This window comes from Haliotis cracherodii, unplaced genomic scaffold (genome assembly GCF_022045235.1).
Source record: "Haliotis cracherodii isolate W230 unplaced genomic scaffold, xgHalCrac1.p SCAF_9, whole genome shotgun sequence".
NCBI classification, from domain to species: domain Eukaryota; kingdom Metazoa; phylum Mollusca; class Gastropoda; order Lepetellida; family Haliotidae; genus Haliotis; species Haliotis cracherodii.
Window position 1 is genome coordinate 3,995,005 of NW_027266343.1, and position 20,288 is coordinate 4,015,292.

General features: G+C 39.6%; 1 protein-coding gene across 1 annotated transcript in view; it reads left to right on the forward strand.

Moving 5' to 3' along the window:
* LOC139452524 (sodium- and chloride-dependent transporter XTRP3-like) overlaps positions 1-20,288 on the forward strand; it is an 81,024-nt gene that overhangs the window by 37,695 nt on the left and 23,041 nt on the right. Inside the window, exons 2-4 of the mRNA XM_071234033.1 lie at positions 7,897-8,031; positions 9,388-9,532; positions 16,582-16,632. Of these exons, the coding sequence (XP_071090134.1) occupies positions 7,897-8,031; positions 9,388-9,532; positions 16,582-16,632 (331 nt within the window). The remainder of the gene's footprint in view (positions 1-7,896; positions 8,032-9,387; positions 9,533-16,581; positions 16,633-20,288) is intronic.

Genomic DNA, 20,288 nt, shown 5'->3' on the forward strand with positions numbered 1-20,288 from the left:
TATGAGAGACTTTTGATAACAGGGTCTGCATTGATTCATAGGTTCATATTACAGGGTCATATATTGATGTGTACCTTATCATTTCAAGGTGTATAAACATGGGCATTTGTCAGAAGAGAAAATGCATTAATATTTTCTCATCTTCTGTGATCTTGTGAAGAGAGTGTAGAACCATTAATCCATCACCCAGCTGTCCTGTATTGTTTAATACGAATGTGTATTCCTGTTCGTGGAAGCGTGTAATCTATATTCATTGGTATCTTGTTGCATGGGTGACAAAATAAACACTATAAAAAATTAATTGGCGCCCTGTTCTTTATCAAATAGACCATCTTGGTTCAATTCCTGGTCATTGATTATCACCTACCTAGAGGGGCTTGTTTTGTGTCAGTTCTGAAGTGGCTAATGTCACAGTCCTTATCAATCATTATCATTATGTTACTGAGCTAATTGTGGTATCGAACATGTACGATTAACCCGTCAAAACAATTCTGTTGGTAACGGCTATGGATAGAGAATAGGGTTGGACTTCCGGGTTCCTTTGGCAAAAGGAAAAATGAGACTCTCTTTAATGGTTGACCTTTGCTTGCCAGCACTGTCAAAAGAGCCACATTTGCTTCTACAGTGAGTTCCGGTCTCATTAATCAGTCAGACTCTAAAACGATCTGTCATCCCCTTTCTCTTCAAACGCAACGTTAATGGCCACCTTTGGATAATTTCCGTTGACCAACAAGGGGGTGATGGACATGGAGCTGTCTGTTTCCTGTATAATTGAAGCTGTTTACTTACAGTCTTTCCAAACAACTAAGCCAACGAGCCTATTTGTACCCAACAACAAATGAGAGCACGTTTCTTTTTGGTTGAACTGTGTCGATTGTTCAAACCATCTCCTTTACAGGACACTAATCAAAGGTCCAGGTTTCAGTTTCGCATCCCTGTGGAGCTGGAACGTCCTGTAGTCCTGTAGCAGCTGTAGAACTCTTTGATGGTAGTGCGCTTGAATGCTGATAATAAAGGTCTGGCTAAATCTGCCATCAACCGAGAAATAAACCCAAATTGAACGATTAACTACCATTTGACCCTGTCCTGCTGCATTAAAACAACTCATTACAATACACGTTGATGAAATTGAGCATACCAAATATATTTACTGCTGTATGGCAAAATGTCGCTGCTTGTTCAATTGTCAACTGGTGCATAAGAATCAGGTTTGCATCAATTATGCTTGAAAGACACTCGTTCTTGGGGAGAATAATCGCATGTTATGCCCGAACATTCTGTCCGAGGATGTATAACCCTATTGAGTTAATTCTTTGTAGCCCTCGTCTCTGATCAGTATATGAAAACCTTCAATCTGAAGATTGTCTACCCGATATTTCAGTATTAGCATCACAAAACATGGCGCCTTTGATATAACAGTGAAATTAATCCAAATCCTACCCTATACATATATGAATAAGGTTTGAAATGTTGATGAGAATATTCCCAATTCCCCAATGCAAATAGAAAGTGGAAAGACAACAATATCATTTGGGCTGTTTTGCTTGAAATGGATGTTTGTAGTCTTGTTCCAGTGTAGTGCATTACTGCCACTACCTCCACCTTCCTTCAGATTCCAGCCACTGTAATCTTAAAATCTATATGAAACCCATAACATACACGGAAAAGTAATTTTACCTCACTTGTTTCGGAAATAGCTTTGTTTGAGCTTCATCTTTTCTCTCCTTGGACCAGAAAACGTTGATTTTGCTTTGATTATTTGACCTGTGAGAATGTTTGTGAAGTGGTTTGGGTGCATACAAGCCTGAACAAACACGGTAATGATGGCCCGACAATCTTTAGGAGACTGTCCGTTCTAATGAGGTTTATTTTCTACTTCAGATGTAGTTGATCTCGTGACCTTTTCCAGTTCTACAACAACAACATGTAATCGATAAACTCCATCAAAACCATTAGACCGGTCCTATAAGGTTTCTTTGGCTTAAGATCCATGTACGTATAATCAATTAGTTTTAAATTTGCACATGATCCAAATATTTTAACTGCAGAACAGCCCGTGTCATTACTTTACACATGTTCGAAGGAGGATTATTTTTTAAAACATACCAAAGTATTTATATGAAAGTGATGGTCGTTTCTTCTGAAGCGGCCATACATGAAATCTTCATCCGTGCTGATCATGTAAACTTTGCTGCAAAACGAAACGAGGCTAGTTGTTAAGTATTAGTCACTTCAATAGTCCAAGTACATGATGTATTACCCAAACATCAAGATCAATTTCATTTCTATAGCTCTTAATGCTAATAAACATACCCACACCAAACAAAATCGAAAAGAACAAAAGAAGGAATATCAAAACTGCCTCACTGATGGTCTTTTTAGTTTTCGTGTGAATTTAAGTCGAATCACCCTTTTCCGAATGTTTTTATCCCAAGAGAGTTCTTTTCTATTTCATCCCGGATATCCCTACACTCGGAGAAATATTCCGTTGTCAATCAAACCACTACTCCTCTAAGATATTCCAAGCAGCAGATGCATTTCCCTAAAGAAATAAAAAAACTGATTAAAACAGTATCCTGTCGATAGAATGATATAGTCCCGTTACTATGGCAACCTCGATTTCAGATAAGAAAAAAACACTTGTGCTCCTATTTACGCTAATCTGAAAAAATCTATGGAATCACGCCACGAAACAATTTGTCAACTGTTTTGTGTGACAGAAATCGATTGATTTTATTCCGCTAGGGGCGATATGGCAAGGGATCCCCTGAAAGACGCTCTAGGACGCTGACGTAACGAGCCTTAACAGGCTTCCAGCGCCTGTAGATGATCCTAGGCATAATCAGTACAGCCTTGGAAACATTGATAAACTTGTTCGACCCGTCACTTCGCGTCTTAGCTAGTCTGATGAATTTGCCATAAGGGATTTTTGAATAGGAATCAATTTTTGGAGGTTGACTAATTCAAGCTTCCTACTATTAAGGTTTGCTTGCTCCAGAACCGTTCCCATTCATAAATCAAAGGGCTAGTTGTATAACTTAAATGTATGGTTTTATAATCTTACCAGCTCGACCTTATCAATGTCAACGTACCACATCGAGCATTTAGTTTAAGTGTAAAACATCAACGCCAACGTAAACGCCAACGCTAACGCCAAACGTCACTGAATAACACTTAATATAATATCAACAGTTTCCTTTCTTTGATGTTTCACGCAATATCGTCTTTATGCCATTATACGTTATACAAATTTAGTTTCTGCTAATTAGGTATATTAAAATCATATAATGTAGAATGGCATAACAAACATGACTTGGTACTGTTAAACTTTGCATTGGTACTGCGTAATCACTTTTAAAACTTTCAGTCAGCTGATTATTTTGACATTAGCTACCTCTACTATTATCCATGTAACGTTTTCTTCACACCCGCATGCAACCATTACAGAATGAATGCCTGTTCTAGATCTGCTGTCAACTTCACATTCTCCAGCAACACATACAAATGCATTCTATTCCTGTAAATGCCATATATGTTTAATTTCATTAAAACCATATCATCTGGCATCAGACTTTGATCTATGAGGAGAAAAGTAATCTAATCATCGCGTTATTTGCCATTGTATATTTTCACTGTAAATACATTAAAAACATGTGAAGGAGATGATCGAGCTCATTGTATATCGATGTTTACGTTGATGGAGGTTGCTGTGTCTGTTTTGTCATCACTGGAATGCCATATTTCTCCGATCAACTACTGCGGAATGCCCTTAAAAACATGTTTCTCCGATCAACTACTGTGGGATGACCTCAAAAACATGTTTAAAACGGATACAGTCATGTTTGATGTTTCGTATTTTATCCCCGATCACTAGGATGCGATTCAAGAGGGTAAAATGTTAATGGATTAATTTCCTAACCAACATGAAACTTGTCATTAGTGTCGGTGTCATAAACTGCATTCTGCATTATTTGAATTCGTGCCCTCTGTGAACATCGGATTGAAGGCACTATTTTATTATCTTCAAAAGCTGATATAACTTTGTCTATCAGGGAAATATGAAAGGAAGCATTGGACAAGCGTGGAATGAGTAGTGATGGCACAAACACTCCCATTCCGAAGGACCGTCTCAGACAGACGCTGTTACGCTCCATCATCACACAAGGTTCACACAAGTTAATATTTCCTGTAAGATGAGACAGCAATGATATGTATACTCTTCCTATCATGTCTTGATTACATTCCATTTTGTCCCAGACGGTTCTGGGGAAAGCTGTTTTAACTCGACGTGACCTTTACCTTCTTGTAACAGCTCTTACAAATAGTCCAATAGAAAGCATCTATTCTCCATAAGACCATACACAATTGTAGACATCAGCTGTTTTGATGTGGTGTGGTTTTCGTAATTTTAAGGTGCTAAGCCTACTGTTGCATGCAGCGGCTTCTAAGGTTTATCAGAGACATGTTCCCTTGATGGATGTAATTCGTTCACAATGATTCTGCAGTAAATGGTCTTTCAAAGGTGTTTCTATGTAGTTGCAAAAGAATCAACACGGCAGGCTGGCGTTCTTCCGAAATAAAATTGGTTTAATGAGGTACATGCACATGGTGTGTGACACTCTCAGTTGCACAAACATCCGATGCCCTGCCTTTGGCAACTAAATGATACTGTGATCATTCAATACATAATTCCATCACTACCCGGGGGTACACGTGAAGATCCGGGTTAGAATAGGTCTTCAGCAACCCATGCTTGTCTTAAGAGGCGACTAACGGGATCGGGTGGTCAGGCTCGCTGACTTGGTTGATGCATGTCATCAATCTCAATTGCGTAGATCAATGCTCATGATGTCAGTCACTGGATTGTCTGGTCCAGACTCGATTATTTACAGACCGCCGTCATATAGCTGGCATATTGCTGAGTGGGGCGTTAAACAACAAACAAACAAACAAACAAACAAACAAACAAAACTAACAGGGGGCACTTCACAGCCCGAATTATTTAAATCCATCTTTCAGACTGCCTGATATTTTCAACCGGAAAATATAAAAGTGCACAATTTCCGAATACATGTAAGATATATACCTAGATTCAAAATCAATTTCGGATTTTAGGACAAAAAAGATACCACAGAAGTTGAGACTTTTACTTGGATTTTGTGGCTTCTTTCAATCATTATATTGGATGCCCGTTCTAATTGTGGCTTCTTTGAATCATTACATTGGTGGCCCGTTCTAATCTTTACTTACAATATTCCAATTTTCTAATGGCGATTCGTGCTGCTTGTATCAAGACAACGCCACAGGGGTATTTTAGAACGACGGAGATCATACATTGATCTCCGTGGAGCGCCCAGTTGAAGCTTCATCAGCTCCTGCCATCATATCCTACATGCCCAGCGGCGCCCATTTTACGTGTTTAAAGGTCTATGGTCTGCTAAAGAAGATGGTCACTGATCTGTCATAACATCGGTGATGGGGCCTCGGAGAGATGTTGAGGAAGGAGGTTATATACAGATCATCTCCAGCCTGTCATTGGAGGGGATGATTGGTGATCTGCCGTCTCAGTGCAGATGTCAATAAGATGCATGGATCAGGAGTTATTGTAGGGTTAAAGTTGTTGGTCAAATTGGTATTGTATAAAATCGGTATTTTCCAAAAATACGTCATGGATTCATGATGGCTAAATTGATAGAAAGTTTGTTTGCTGGTAGATGGTTGGATAGAGAGGTGGGTGTATAGATAGAAATTAAGACGTGCGGCCTGTGAAGATCCGGGGTAGAAAAGGTCTACCCATGCTTGACGTAAAAGGTGACTTTGCTTGTCGTAAGAGGCGACTAAAGGGATCGGGTGGTCAGACTCGCTGACTTGGACTATGCATGTCATCGATCCCAATTGCGTGGATTGATGCTCATGTTGTCAATCACTGGATTATCTGGTCAAGACTCGATTACTTACAGATCGCCGTCATATAGCTGGAATATTGCTGAATGCGGCGTTAAACAAACAATCAAACAAATAAGACGGGCGATAGTTGAATGAGTGAGTGAGTTGGGTTTAACGCCGCTTTTAACAATATTGCAGTTATATCGCGGCGTGTCAGCTTAATGTGGGAGGAAAGCCCGAAGTGATGCAGGTCTAAGACGTTTACCACTTCGGTGAAACCCACGAGCACGGGTATGGTGCTGACAAACCTAGAAACATAATCGGGGCGAACCGGGATTCGAAACCACAATCATAGGTTTCTGGCGTGCCCAAGGGACGCAACTCTGCACAGCGAATCGCGGCGACTTAGACGACTGGGCCACCCGTGCCCCCGCGATATATTGAAAGGTGGCTAGACTTAGAGAAAGAGGGATGGATAGATGGTAGTAAAAGGGTTGGTGGTGGGTAAATAGAAATATGCTAGATGAATGTTTAGCAGGATGGAAAAAAGGATGGTAGATAGAAAGGCGAATGATAGATTATGGATAGATGATAGAAAGTGGATGACAGATTGGTATACGGAGGGCGGATGGATTATTAGAAACATTAATAAACAAACATATATATGTACATAGATGGATCGATGGATAGTAACATATGTACGTGGTAGTAGGAATGGTGGATGATGGAAACATGGAGTTGAAATGATCAAGTGATGGATGGTTAAGGTTATGTTGAGGATGGGAGAGCAAAGGATGGGACGAAACATCGGTGTATGGGTCTGTAAGTCAAAGGTAATTCAGTGGAAATGTCAGATGGATGTCTGATGGATAGGAACGAAAAAGTATAGAACGGGTTTTCAGACAAATGATAGATTGGGAAGAATCCTCCCAGAGAACTGGCAAGTGATTTACTTCCGCAGAAGGTATGATCGACGCCTGAAGACACTCAGTCACCTAACTTCAGGACTCCCGTCCCGATGGGAACTATCAACTAATGACACGATTTCTTAGTTTAACGGACAGCTTCGGGCTTTTTGCTCCAAGCTATCTTTTTTCCATCCCTTATCTCAATATTTGAATACTGCGAGTACTGTAAGCTGCAATTAATCCTAGAGGGTTTCCCCTGTCGGATCCTGGATGAAAATTCTGATGGGATGGACAAGCGAATTTTGTCGATTTTCATTCCTAAATGTTCATTTCACAAACAGTTTTCCTGCAAAGACGTACAGAACTATATGGGCACTGATATTACATAAGGTGCCGCATTGGCCTTTCTTTGATGTGTAAGATAGTCATGTCAGTGTGGGAACATGAGATGGGTATATTTCCCTGAATTATTCATGGGACTTGTCTTCTGATACGACCCAGACGCTGGAGGACAACCATTGAGGTCATGCGTCAGACTGCCAATCATTTTTTTAAACTGTTTTAGTTCCAACAAAATCACATAAAAATACGTATTTATGCTAATGACATAAATATTATATCAGAACAATCATGAGAAGTGATGTATCTAGTCACCTTTTTTTATGAAATTTCATGATCTAAAACACTTAAAGAATGTTTACTGCCAGCGGTGATCAATGATCGTTTTGTCTGTCTGTTTTTCGGCTCCGTTTTCTCATCTATAAAACGTTATACTTTGCTAAATATTAATGTTTGCTCGTCAAAATGCTCCTAAGGGATGCTTTAGAGTTCTGTAGATTTACATGGAGGTTTCACACCTCCTTACTTACTCGAACTTTTTTTAATGCAAATTATGTTAGTGGCAGATGCCTCAGGTAGAGCGGGACATGCGTACCGTTTTCGCGAACACCTTCATCACTGACTTTCAGTGATCCAGTATTGTAAATAACATCACTATTTTACCTTTTACGCCCAAATGCATCTATTATTGGAGACATTCGAGAATTGTTATTATCTTTCGTTGACATTTTGATTATACTTAATATTGTGCCTTGTATTACAGGTCTATTCCTAGTCGCCTATTATCTGCTGGGAATCCTGGTGTGTGTCCCAGTCTGCTATGTCCAACTCAAGCTCGGCGCTCTCTACAAACGAGGCTTGCTGGGGATCTTCAGTCACCTAGTACCAATTCTTAAAGGTGAGCCCTTTGTAACAGCGGTTCGACCCCCTGGCCGCTCGACATAAAGAGGATAATACTATGACTGGTCGGCTCTTAGTCAGTTTACAATGTCTGAGTGAGGTATCCTGGACACACTCACACACACACACACTCACACACACACACACACACACACACACACACACACACACACACACACACACACACACACACACACACACACACACACACACACACGCTAGACTTGAACGCGACGTTAAACCCCATTTTACTTCAACTCACCTGTGACATTGTGCCCTTAACCTCGCGCGTAGATGCATTTGCTAACTGCTTGGAAATTTGCCATGATGCCTCAATACCTGCAGCATATTACGAGAATATTATAGGTCTAAAAAGGGTAATATGAACTTTTTGTGAAGTATTTTTATATGCTTCCTCCATTATTGATTCTTAGCAAATACTGATATGATGCATGTTTTCTAAAATTAAAGGATTCTGCGTTTTTATGGCCTCTAAACACATTCTTCAGTTGACTGCACGTTTTCCACAATCTCCCAGCACCACGATGGGCTTGAGTGCCTGCTAAAACTGTAACTAAGTGTCATCCAGTAGCTACGGCTGAAGCAATTTGTATCATGTGTGCTCCATAGGGATTATAATCTTTGTTACCACCGAACATCTGTAAGCCAGTTGTTATTTCTATGACAAATAATATGACAGTCATAAGAGGATGAGGAATGTAAAATATCCGTTTTCGTCCACACGTCTGTAAAATTTGAGAAAAACGCTAAGGCATTGTTATGAAAGTTTTCAAATAGTTCATGTAAAAGAAAAATAGACTGTGGTCATTTACACGTATTCGACCTATACATGTAACTACGGTACAAGGCTATTAGTAGATATTTTCGTGAAGCATTAAAAAAATATTTAACATGAGCACTTCTATGACTTCAGGTGAGTTTCTAAGAAATGGGGGAAACGATATTCAAGGGATTTCAATTTTGATCATGGCATTGCTCATGGCTAAGTTTTACCTGAAGTTTCTTTTGTAGGGAATCGGTCTTTGCTTCTATTTCATTTTAATTAGCCATAATACTTCTTCACTGTATTTTGTCCAAAGTTCGTAACTTTTAGGTGACAATAACAAACACGGCTGGTTGCCTTGCATGTGAAGATGTACGATAACTTTCTAAACTTTCTAAAGTTCTGAGTTAAAGGGGTTCTTAACATATTTCATTATTTAAATTTAAACAAGTTCAAAAGTACAATTACCACTGAGCTTCTGTCACGTGGCTATGGGCCAAGTGCCAATTTCTAAGCCTCGACAGTCTTGGTCCCCAAGTGTCACAACATGTTTACTATTTTCACCACCAGGTGTCGCCGTCGCCCTGCTGCTGATGACGTATATCCGGAGCTTGACTCATGGACTAGAGATGAGCTATGGCCTGTACTTCATGTTCTCCTCCTTCAAACAGCCCTTCCCGTGGAGCAACCCCATCAAGCCCAACATGTCCTTCCCGTAAGTGTGTGGCTTCACCGTACGGATATTCATGTCCGATTTTATAACTTTCTCAAACGAAAGGTTAACTTTGAAATGTGTCAACATTTCTGGTGTCCTCCGCAGTGATATTCCTGGTATATTGCTTAAAAACTATACCCACACACTTGTGTCCCTTTGGTGTGCAAGCGTCATATGATAATAGCTATTCATGGCTGATAATGTCAACACCATATCCGATCTCGTGGCTTTTACGAAAGTTGTAAACGTCTAAGATCAGGCTTTAGGCCTGCGTCGATTTGGTCGTTGGAAGACCAGTTTGGACGTTCACACGTCGTGATACCTGAACCTCATTCGACATAACTCGACTTAAAACGTTTCCATCTTTATCATATTTTGAAGCATACATATAATGGACACGGATAAAGCTTCTACCAGTTCTTTTCTCAAAGTCTGCAAATACGTGGTATATTTAGTTATACAGAGAATATTTTTGAATAAAGGAGGACGTATTTGAATGTTGCTTATCAACATGTTTTTGCTGTTGATCGCAAAGCATGAAGTATTGGTTATATTAGACTTTGATCTTTAGCTAGATTGGATCATATCTGACAGGGAAACTATTTCAGGTTTACCAAGTCAGAGACAACTACTCAGAGTCGATATTTTGGATTGTTATCTTTCCCGATTTTACATGTGGGAATGCTTTAATGAGTACGGTTATAAAAGGGATCGCATTTGACCTGTCATTGTTGATGAAGATAGAAGCATTGATAAAAATCTGCTTAAGTATTAATGATACTGTGTTTTCTTCAATTTAAAATTTTGTCTGATGTGATCTATTTATAGTTTGTCTCTGTATCTGTCATTTAGGAGAAGTATTAATAAAAGATTATTTGAAAGGTTTCCGTGAAAGGTTTTGAAAAACCATAATGGCTTTGAAAACCTATTATGACTTTGATAATAATTCCACATAATTCACACTTAGATATGTTTAAACAATTGTGTGTTGGTTATGACGTACAAAGGTTATTTTAAGTCTCTCAAAATGTCTGTTACATAGCTATACCGGGGGTCTGAGTTGGGCGAACTGTTACACATACTATCATATCATACTTTTCAGTATATGTTGTACTTAAAAGTGATCTATCTAGAAAGTAATTAATCTATCACCAGAGCAGAGTTTGCTACACAGCCAGAATTCGGTAGAGAAATAGTCATCCACATATCGTCAATAAACTGTTCGAATAACATTAAATATTTCATTTCCGGGGCATTGATGTTTTAATGATGTTTTGCACGTGTTTTTGACGGATGTAAACGGTGGAGCGGGATACGCTCATCTTTTCGCGAACACCTGGTATCGTCACTATTTGAGAGTGATTTATAAACACACGATATTTTAAGTTGGAATAGTACATGGGATCTGCTTTTAGCAGAGATTTCCGATGATTATTGAATTGGTTTTGGTCTCATACATTTTTAAAAATGACCGATAGCATGAAATTTGGCCACAATGGCGAATTGTGTCCCTCCGAGGTCCACACATGTCTGACAGCGATGATGGAGTGCCCGCTGGTGTGGAAGGCTTCCTCCTTTAGGTGTTGAAGCTTCTCCACGACAGAAATGACACCATCATTTGCATAAGATAGCTCTCTCGTCAGGTTTGGGAAGAAGTGGAAATATGATGTCACTACTTTTACTTTGGCTGGTGAATATGGGCGATGTTCAGGGAGTTCAAACCATCGTCCTGCATTGTAGCCATGGTGACAACAGACATGTGCATATTGCACTGTCCTTGTGGAATAACACACCCTCAGTCAGATTTCCACGACGTTTAGCCTTGGTGTATCCACGCAGTTGCCTAATTAGATTAGCATAATCTTGGAAATTAATGATCTCTGACCTTTCGGGAGATAGTCCTCTGGTAGGATTACTTTGGAAACCCAGAAAACCTTGCCAGCTGATGTAACAGACTTTGCATTCTTCGGAGGAGACGTTTGGTGTTTCCACTGCTTTGGCTGTTGTTTATGCTTTGTCTGATGGTGTTGAATACAAGACTATCGTTACAAATCGATCAACAAAATCAGCTGGATCCGCTTCGACTCCTTCGAAACGACAGAAATACTCAAAGGGATGATGAACCTGGAGCCTTACTAATCAGGAATCTGAAACCTCGGAACCCAGCATACCGAACCTTTCTCATGCCTGAATGAGAGATGCCTACTGTATTGGCTATGTGACGTGTGGTGAGTCGTCGACCAGTAGAACGTCTTCCTGATCTTGGATCAACTTCGGGGCTCTCACTTCCCCTCACGAAGTCCGCTTCGCACTCCTTAACAGTGGCAGAGAAAGGACCACCATCCCCTCAAGTTGCCACCATGTCCGCATGAATTGTAGATGACGTTAGCCCTTCGTTTGCAGTTACTTTATGACCTCGCGGCAGCCAGTTTTATCCATTGTCATCTACAGAGAATACCTGGTCATTATGCTGCCGGCAGAAATATTCGCCCCATGTATCACAGATTCAACCAATGATAAATCGTGTCCAAACTCCAACAGACTAATTCATCTGTCCGAGTCGTGATACTCTTAAATAATGTATACAGTTCCTGATTTAGTGTCATCTTACGAAATTATAGACCAGCCATTAGTGCTTTGTCTGAGAAACATCAGTTAACTATTCTGAAACCAAAATTAGCTGTTCCAGTGTGTCTGCCATTTAGATCGTTCTTTGTAAAGGAAAATGGGAGGCGCACGACACCTGCTTGTAGTGTATTCCCTATGTAGGAAACGCAAATAAACAGTTTGACATTTGAAGCTATGAATTAGTCATAACCCTCAAAGGAGAACACAGGAACGTGTAAGAACGGTGAAATATATAAGACCAATTTTGGTTTTAAGCGAATGCACCACGAAACGAACCTTAATTAAATCCAAAGTGACGCCTGTTGTTTCCTGATCTGGTTGTGTTTTTTATTTCTTTGAATAATAATTGTTCATTCATTCGTTCGTTCGTTCGTTCGTTCAGTTTTAATTAACTGTAAGATTAGTATTCCTGAATATGATGTGTACAAGAGTGGGTGAGCTGTACATTTTCTCCATAACTTTATCATGAAATATTTAATTATGCATCCATTCACCATTGAACATCTGTCCTCTGTGTCTAGAGTTCTTGAAAGGCTTAAAGACTTACAGCTTTCTTTTCAGTACGTATGAATGATCCTCACAAAGACCAATAGGATGATCAAAAATATTTCTAAATAATCTATTTATTCCTCAAACATGTCCGATGTATATCATTTACACTTTCGCTTGACACTGTACATGGTATCTGTTATATGGTTCAAGTTTCCTGTGGAAGAAGGGAAATAACATGTCTGGTGAACATGATGAATCGTTCGTGCGACATTGTTTCCATAAATCATGGACAGGATCTTCAAATGCGGTGTTGCCACAGTGTATGAAAGCAGCTGCAATGAGGGAGATTAATACCGTAGACCACCCACTGCATTTATGTTTAGATTAATCATATCTATATATGGATTCATTATTCCTTCCAGGCGATGATTGATGCTATAGGGAAGAAACGCTGAAAGAGCGTTAGTTTATTTAACATTATGTAAACAATGTTGTTGTTTTATCTTCAGTCGTTACTGTACAATGCGTGTGCCGTATGTTAACTAATACAACGTCAACATTTGCATCAAAGAAGTTCGATCTAATTTCACTGGTTTTTTATTATTATACTGAACAACAAAAGTTCCTGTGACATTGAATAGGATTTAATGCAAAGTTATTTTTTTTACCAAATCTGAAACAATTTCGGTTTGCAAAAGATGAAAGACTTCTGAAAGTGTTCAAATGGTTTAATTTGCCATACTGCCTTCAGAAAGTGCGTGATTTCATTAAAAAAAACATGAACATGCCAAAATGTCAATTTACAAATCAATAGCGTCTGTCCACCTCTGGTTGTGATGCAAACAACACATCTTCCTCTCATGGAATGGGCCAGGCCTTGCACAAAGTCCTGTGGGATATCTGTCCATATCTGCTGGAGCATGTTTTGAAGTTCCTGGAGTGTCTGTGGAACACGTGGTTAACGTCGAAGGCGCAGATCCATCTCATCCCACATCTGCTCGATTGGTGAGAGATCAGGGGAGCGAGCCGGCCAGGGGATGACATTCGCGTTGATTTGTTGAAGAGAATCCTGAACAAGTCCAGCAATATGAGGCCAGGCGTTGTCATGCTGAAAGTAATGCCTGGGCCATGACGACGCAAAAACGGTAGAACAACAGGGCCCAAGATCTCGTCGCGTATTTCCCTCTACCACTATCAAACGGGTCCTCTGTCTTGCTGTAATCTCACCAAATACCATAACGCTGCCGCCCCTTCTTCCGTGACACAATGATTGACGTAACGTTCACCTCGACCTCGGTACACTCGAATCGAGTCAGTGAATAGAACTTGTCCCCGCTGCATGGCCGTCCAGGGTAGACGCTGTCTGCACCACTGTAGACGTGCTAGACGGTGGTTTCCTGTCAAAATGGGACGTCTTGCGGGTCTTCTGGCGACAATCCCTGCACATCTGAGGCGACGACGTACGGTTTGTGAAGATATTCGTCGAAGGCCAGGGATGCTTCTTGCAGTCACTGTTGCTGGCTGGAAACAATTTCATAGGTGTGTTGTTCGAATCCAGGTGTCTTGTCGATTATTTGTTACTCGTGGCCTGCCACTCCGAGGATGGTCTCTGACTGCATTCGTCTGTTGCCAGTGTTGCCATAAACACCAAATGGTGTTTCTGTGGACGTTAAATTGTCTTGCAACATCACGTTGACTCGATCCTCCTCCAAGCATACCAATGGCTCGCAGACGCTCTTTTTCGGACAGGCGTGGCATTTCGTAATGTTGAATAATTCCGTAATTTTGTTGTTTTTCTGAGTGGTTGTTGTCAGCACGATGCTAAACAATGTATATGGAATCCCGTTAACGCACATGTTTTTATAATCATTCCTCTATAGTGAAATGCATTTGGCTTGCATAAAAGTCAACTTTTGCATGGAATGCATGCTTTTCTGTAGCAGTTGCGTTTTTGTGACTTGATTCCATACATGTACTACAATATTGAAAACCAAACTTTACTTGTTTGAAAAATACACTAAAATATTGGTGTCACAGGAACTTTTGTTGTTGAGTATATTTAGAATTAGCAATTATACAAGAATATACAGCAACCCTTTCCGAATAATTACCAAACAGAGAGATGGGCTTTTTTCTCTTTGTGTACCCAGTTCGCTCGAAAGCCCGGGTTCGATTCCCGACACGGATACAAAGTGTGAAGTGATATTGCTTTGCTGGAATAATGCGGGGGAATAAAACGGCGTAAAACTCTACTCATTCACTCATTGTAAGACATTTATTACATTTTGTCCTAATAAAATGCAGACTTCTCCAGTTAAGGTTTCCCTGTACAGGTAATTCTTGTCATATTTATAGCGTTTATCAGTTCATTCTTCTAATGCGTGGATCACGATGAAGAATTTTCAAATGCCAGAGTTTAACGCATCACATTTCTAGGATATTTCAGAACATCAATGTCTTTTGTAATGAGGGGAAAACGGAAAAAAACGTTTAAATGATTAGATATCTTCCTCTAAGCTTCTTTCTAAAGAACAACTAATCTTTTTGTACTAATGTACCAGAATGACATTGACCTTCAACATAAAAGCGATAATCATTAGTAATCTAATGAATTGGCTGCTATGAGTATAGTGCCTTGAACGATTCCGAACTGTATAATGTGATTGTGAATCACTATCAGCTAGTGATGATACCAGGTGTTCGCATAATAGTGAGCATAGCATTGCATCGGATATATTTTGTGTCCCTGATGTGACGTATCTGCAAATATCCTCCACATGTCTCCAATAAAACGTTTTAGAAGCTTTGCTGAGGCCTTGATTGCTGTAACCGTGACCAAACAGATTTTGAGCAAGCTTCGTATGACGCTCTTTAAAATCTTCGAGGGGGCACGGTTTGCCCAGTCGTCTAAAGCGCCGCGATTCGCTGTGCAGAGTTGCGTCCCTTGGGTACGCCAGAAACCTATGATTGTGGGTTCGAATCCCGGTTCGCCCCGATGGTGTTTCTAGGCTTGTCAGCACCATAACCGTGCTCGTGGGTTTCACTGAAGTGGTAAACGTCTAAGACCTGCATCACTTCGGGCTTTCCTCCCACATTAAGCTGACACGCCGTTGTTAAGTGTCATGGTAGAATATAATATAATGTTGGTTGAAATATTATTCAATAAAACATTTGCCAGTGTATCTTACAAATCGGAAGACGGTGGTAATGAGTTTGATGTTAGGTGATTAGTTGTTTCTGCAAACATCCTGCAGTCCTTAATTTCCGTCATTGTATGCAGAAACAGTGAAAACCTGTCTTAAAAACCACCGTGATCTATTTGACGTTGGTTTTACTGGGTACATGCAATATCTATCTGAACCATTTTAACATGTGTCAGTTCATTATTTCTTGACTATTTTGAATTTATACATATATGTTCGCTGATGGATGACAAAAAGAATAACTCATGGTTAAACAATAAATCTACTTTATGTATTTGTATATACATGTTCCAGACATCAGATTCCTTATCCACCTAAACCGTTAATCATTTTGTTTTGTTTATACAAGTAAGGTGCTTTCGTTAACATCTGACTGTTAGAATCATTCATGGCTGAACAACAGGTTTATTTCATCGGGTCTTTGACAGGCATTTAGAAGTGATTCACATAAGGAAGATAATATATGGATGTTGACTTCTTTATCATTTATTATAATAAAGAAGTTTACATCCATATATTCTCTACCTTGGGTTTATTTCAAGTCATAGATATTTGATGACAGTCCACCTGAACCATTTTAGCACATTTGGTTTTCGGTTACTCTCGGTACCATTTATAGTTAAACAACAGACATACTTCGTGCATGCATCATTTGCAATTATCGTTAAGGAATCAGTCCTTGTTAACTAAACTAACACTGATCCTTCACGTATTACTTTGTTTCAGAGACCCCAAGACCATCTACGTCCTTGACACTCATGAAGATCATTACTTCGAGTAAGTATATCGTCCTTACTGTGGGCATGTTGCAGTTATGTTGAGTCAACTCATCTTCAAAAGAGTTGCAAAAGCGAACATATTTCTTAGACGACGCTCTTCACTTCAAAATTAACATATTATTCTTAGTTGTTTTTTTTAAATACGTAAACGTACTATCGTGTCACTCAACTGTCTGGTCTATCACTGGATTGTCTGGTCAGGCAACAAACACATATTTTTTATACAAACTGTATGAGTGGAGGGTGCTACCATTAGAACATGCTCACCCTTTGGTGCCATCAATGATTTACCGCTATTTATCTTTTTCGCTCGAAATGTCGGCTTAGTGTTCTCTGGCGTTGATGTTGTATGTTTACTATGTTTGACTTGGGTTATATCTTTGGTAGTATAATATGTCCAATAATACTGAAATAAGAAATAATGCACGAATCTTACATTGTGTGTGTATTTGCGCACTCAGCAATATACCAACTGTATGACAGCTTCTTGTAAATAATCGAGTCTGGACCAGACAATCCAATGACTGCTACTATGACATTCATTCACGCCATCAGGGTACATCTGACACAGCATCAACCAAGTCACCGAACCTGACCTCAGATCCTATTAGTCGCTTCTTGCGACCAGCATGTATTGATGTGACCATTTCTAACCCGGACTGTACCCACAGGGTCTTACCTTACGAGTCATATGGGGTAAACAAGGTTTAACAGTTATCGGTCATATCACGTCCTGTCAGATTAATATACGAGAAGGGATCACAGTAACGAGATTTGATTCTTGTGAGTCTTCAATTCCTAAATTGCAAAAGTTATGAAGACTTCCCCCTGATTACCCTTGAGAATGTCTCCCCATGACGAAAAAAGGGACGTTGCTTTCGCGGACACCCGGTGTCACCCTTGATTTACAGTGATCCAATCAGATAATGTTCATCGCTGTTTTACCTTTTTCGCCCTTGGAATCTGTTTCGGCAGATATTCGCAGCTGATTAGTCTCCGGAGGTGACATTTTGAGTTCCCAATGAACTCCAATCTCTACCCCGATTCGATTTCTCTCTCTGCGTTAAGATCTGTGAAGTTTGACCGCTCAATCTAATGAAAGATTGTGTGGTTTCTTGAACCAATCAGCTGTCAGCTTTTTATCTGAGACGAGTTGGCTTCATTTTATTACCATATTGATTCGGAAATTCCAGTTTGTACAAACGAAAAAACCCACAGAACACAACTATTCTTTCTATGGCACTCCCTTGTGGGTGTTGATGCCGTAGCACTCAGACAGGATGTATGAAAAATCTACAATAACGTGGCGCTGTGATTGTCGCAAATGGCGACCATGCTTGTCGTAAGAGGCGGCTAACGGGATCAGGTGGTCATGCCCGCTGACTTGGTTGATTCATGTATCCCAATTGCGTGGATCGATGCTCATGAAATCAGTCACTGGATTGTCTGGTCAAGACTCGATTATTTACAGACCGCCGTCATATAGCTGGAAAGTTGCTAAGTGCGGCGTTAAGCAACAATCAAACTATACTTTCTACTTTGGGAATTTGTCGATACAGAAATCAGATATGCTTGTTGAATGCTTTGCTCACGCGTACTGAGAATTTAAAGCCCCGACGCTGATTGGCTGAATACAAAGTTCACCTGAGGTGTCTCAGGTCTTCACACATAGAGGTAATGTATCGTAGTAAAATATCTGATTTCAATGAGGTCGCAATTAACCCATGGTGATCTATCATTGAGCATGTGTTGGGTCATATCAAGGGGAAATATATGTTCGTGAAAATAGTTGATCAGTCTCACTAATGTCCTTCTGTGATTACTGGCTGTTGTTCTGGTTATACAGTCTGTCCAGATACGGAGAATAATCTAACACAAAATATTATTATGAACCAAACTATCACTCCTACAAACGTCAAATAGCCAAAGGATAATAGTCGTGTCACTGATGTATTTATGTGTAAGATTCAAATGATAGGTACAACTCCGTCTTTGGTACGAATTCAAAAGACATACCCTTTAAAGTCACATATGTTTTGGAAAATAGCACTTCATCACGCCAATGCCCTAAATAAATCTCTTACAGTCATCAGATATGACGTGCCACGGATATAACCACATTATATATACATATAGCCCTAATTGCACTGTCATATATTTTATGACCTTGACACAGCAATTACCTACCACGCCATCCAAACACCTACTCAGACATGAGCAAGATGCACCTCTCCGGGCTATAAACAGTGTTCTGGGAGACGTCATAGGTATATGGAGACATCAGGTATAAGAGGCCATAGTCTAATATGAGATGTACTGGATTTGAAGTATTCGTATTGATTGACTGTAATGGAATTGCCCGTCTGAACAATGTTATTCCATAAAGGCGTTTTGACCATTTGGAGTCTTGCCATTGAGTTGTCCGCCGGGAGTAAAGAAGTGACAATTCTTGTCTCATTTATGGCAAATTGTTTTTGTGAGCAATGACGAGAGACGATTAAAACAAAACGTTTGTAGTAGCTATCGCTCTATTCTGATCAATACAATATTCTAAAAACTGAATCAGATTTGTGTACATGTGCAATTATAATGGAAACTATCGGATTTCATTAATGGAATATTCTTCTTCGTCACGCATGATGGAACTCTATTGGTTTGTATTTTGTGTTAAGGTTTGATTTTTAATTGAATGCTGATGTATATTCGCCAGAAAATGCACACAAGAATCTCCCAGGTGACCATTTTCCACTTCTATCAATTTCAACATTGCCATGAAAGCATTCTGTCGTCTCTGACAAGATCCAGAGATAGATAAGAATTAGAAGTAGTCTGGGCAGAGACTATTTTGTTCTTGGGACAAATCTGACGACCTGTCTGGCTTCAAGCAGGGATCTACTTTTACTTACATCACAAATCCATTATGCTGGCATTTAATCTTGAATAGACACACAGTGCCTTATTAGGAAACCAAATGTCAGGAACTGTCTCCATGTACAAGTCATAGTGATTGATGCCCCTTCTAGAACGACATAACAAGTTTGTGATCAATACGAACCATTAGGAACTCACCTTGGATTAATACGTACAAACACTATATCAAATAAGTGTTATGATGATCGAGTGGTTGGCTGTAGTGATGTGAAATATTCTCTAAATGTCTAATTTAAACTGTCCTTTGTTCTTGCATGCATTTCATGAATTATTTTGGGGCTTCTCTCAAATAAAACAATTTCATCGTGCAGGCACTTTAAGGTATGCTGTTTTAGCGATATTTGTTTGCCTGGTCAATACTTTTTTGTTTCTTGGGTAAAAACTCCACTTTTCATATTAATCCACACTGATATATATATTATCTGGAATTTAACGGAATGGTTATGGTACTGTGGTTGCCGAAAAGTTCTAACCAGTATCTGCCTTTTGAGAGTACAGTAAACTACGGTTATAACGAACTCAAAGGGATTACTAATTTAAGTTCGTTATATCCGTCAGTTCGTTATAAGCGTGTTCGTTATAAACGAGGTTTACTGTAATAGGTGAAAAACATGTTTGGTAGTATGGTCATTTTGAAATAGGCTTCTTTTGAGAGACATTTAAGGTCAACACGTGTTTGTGTAGTGTACATTGTGAAAACGGATATAACAATATGTCATTATT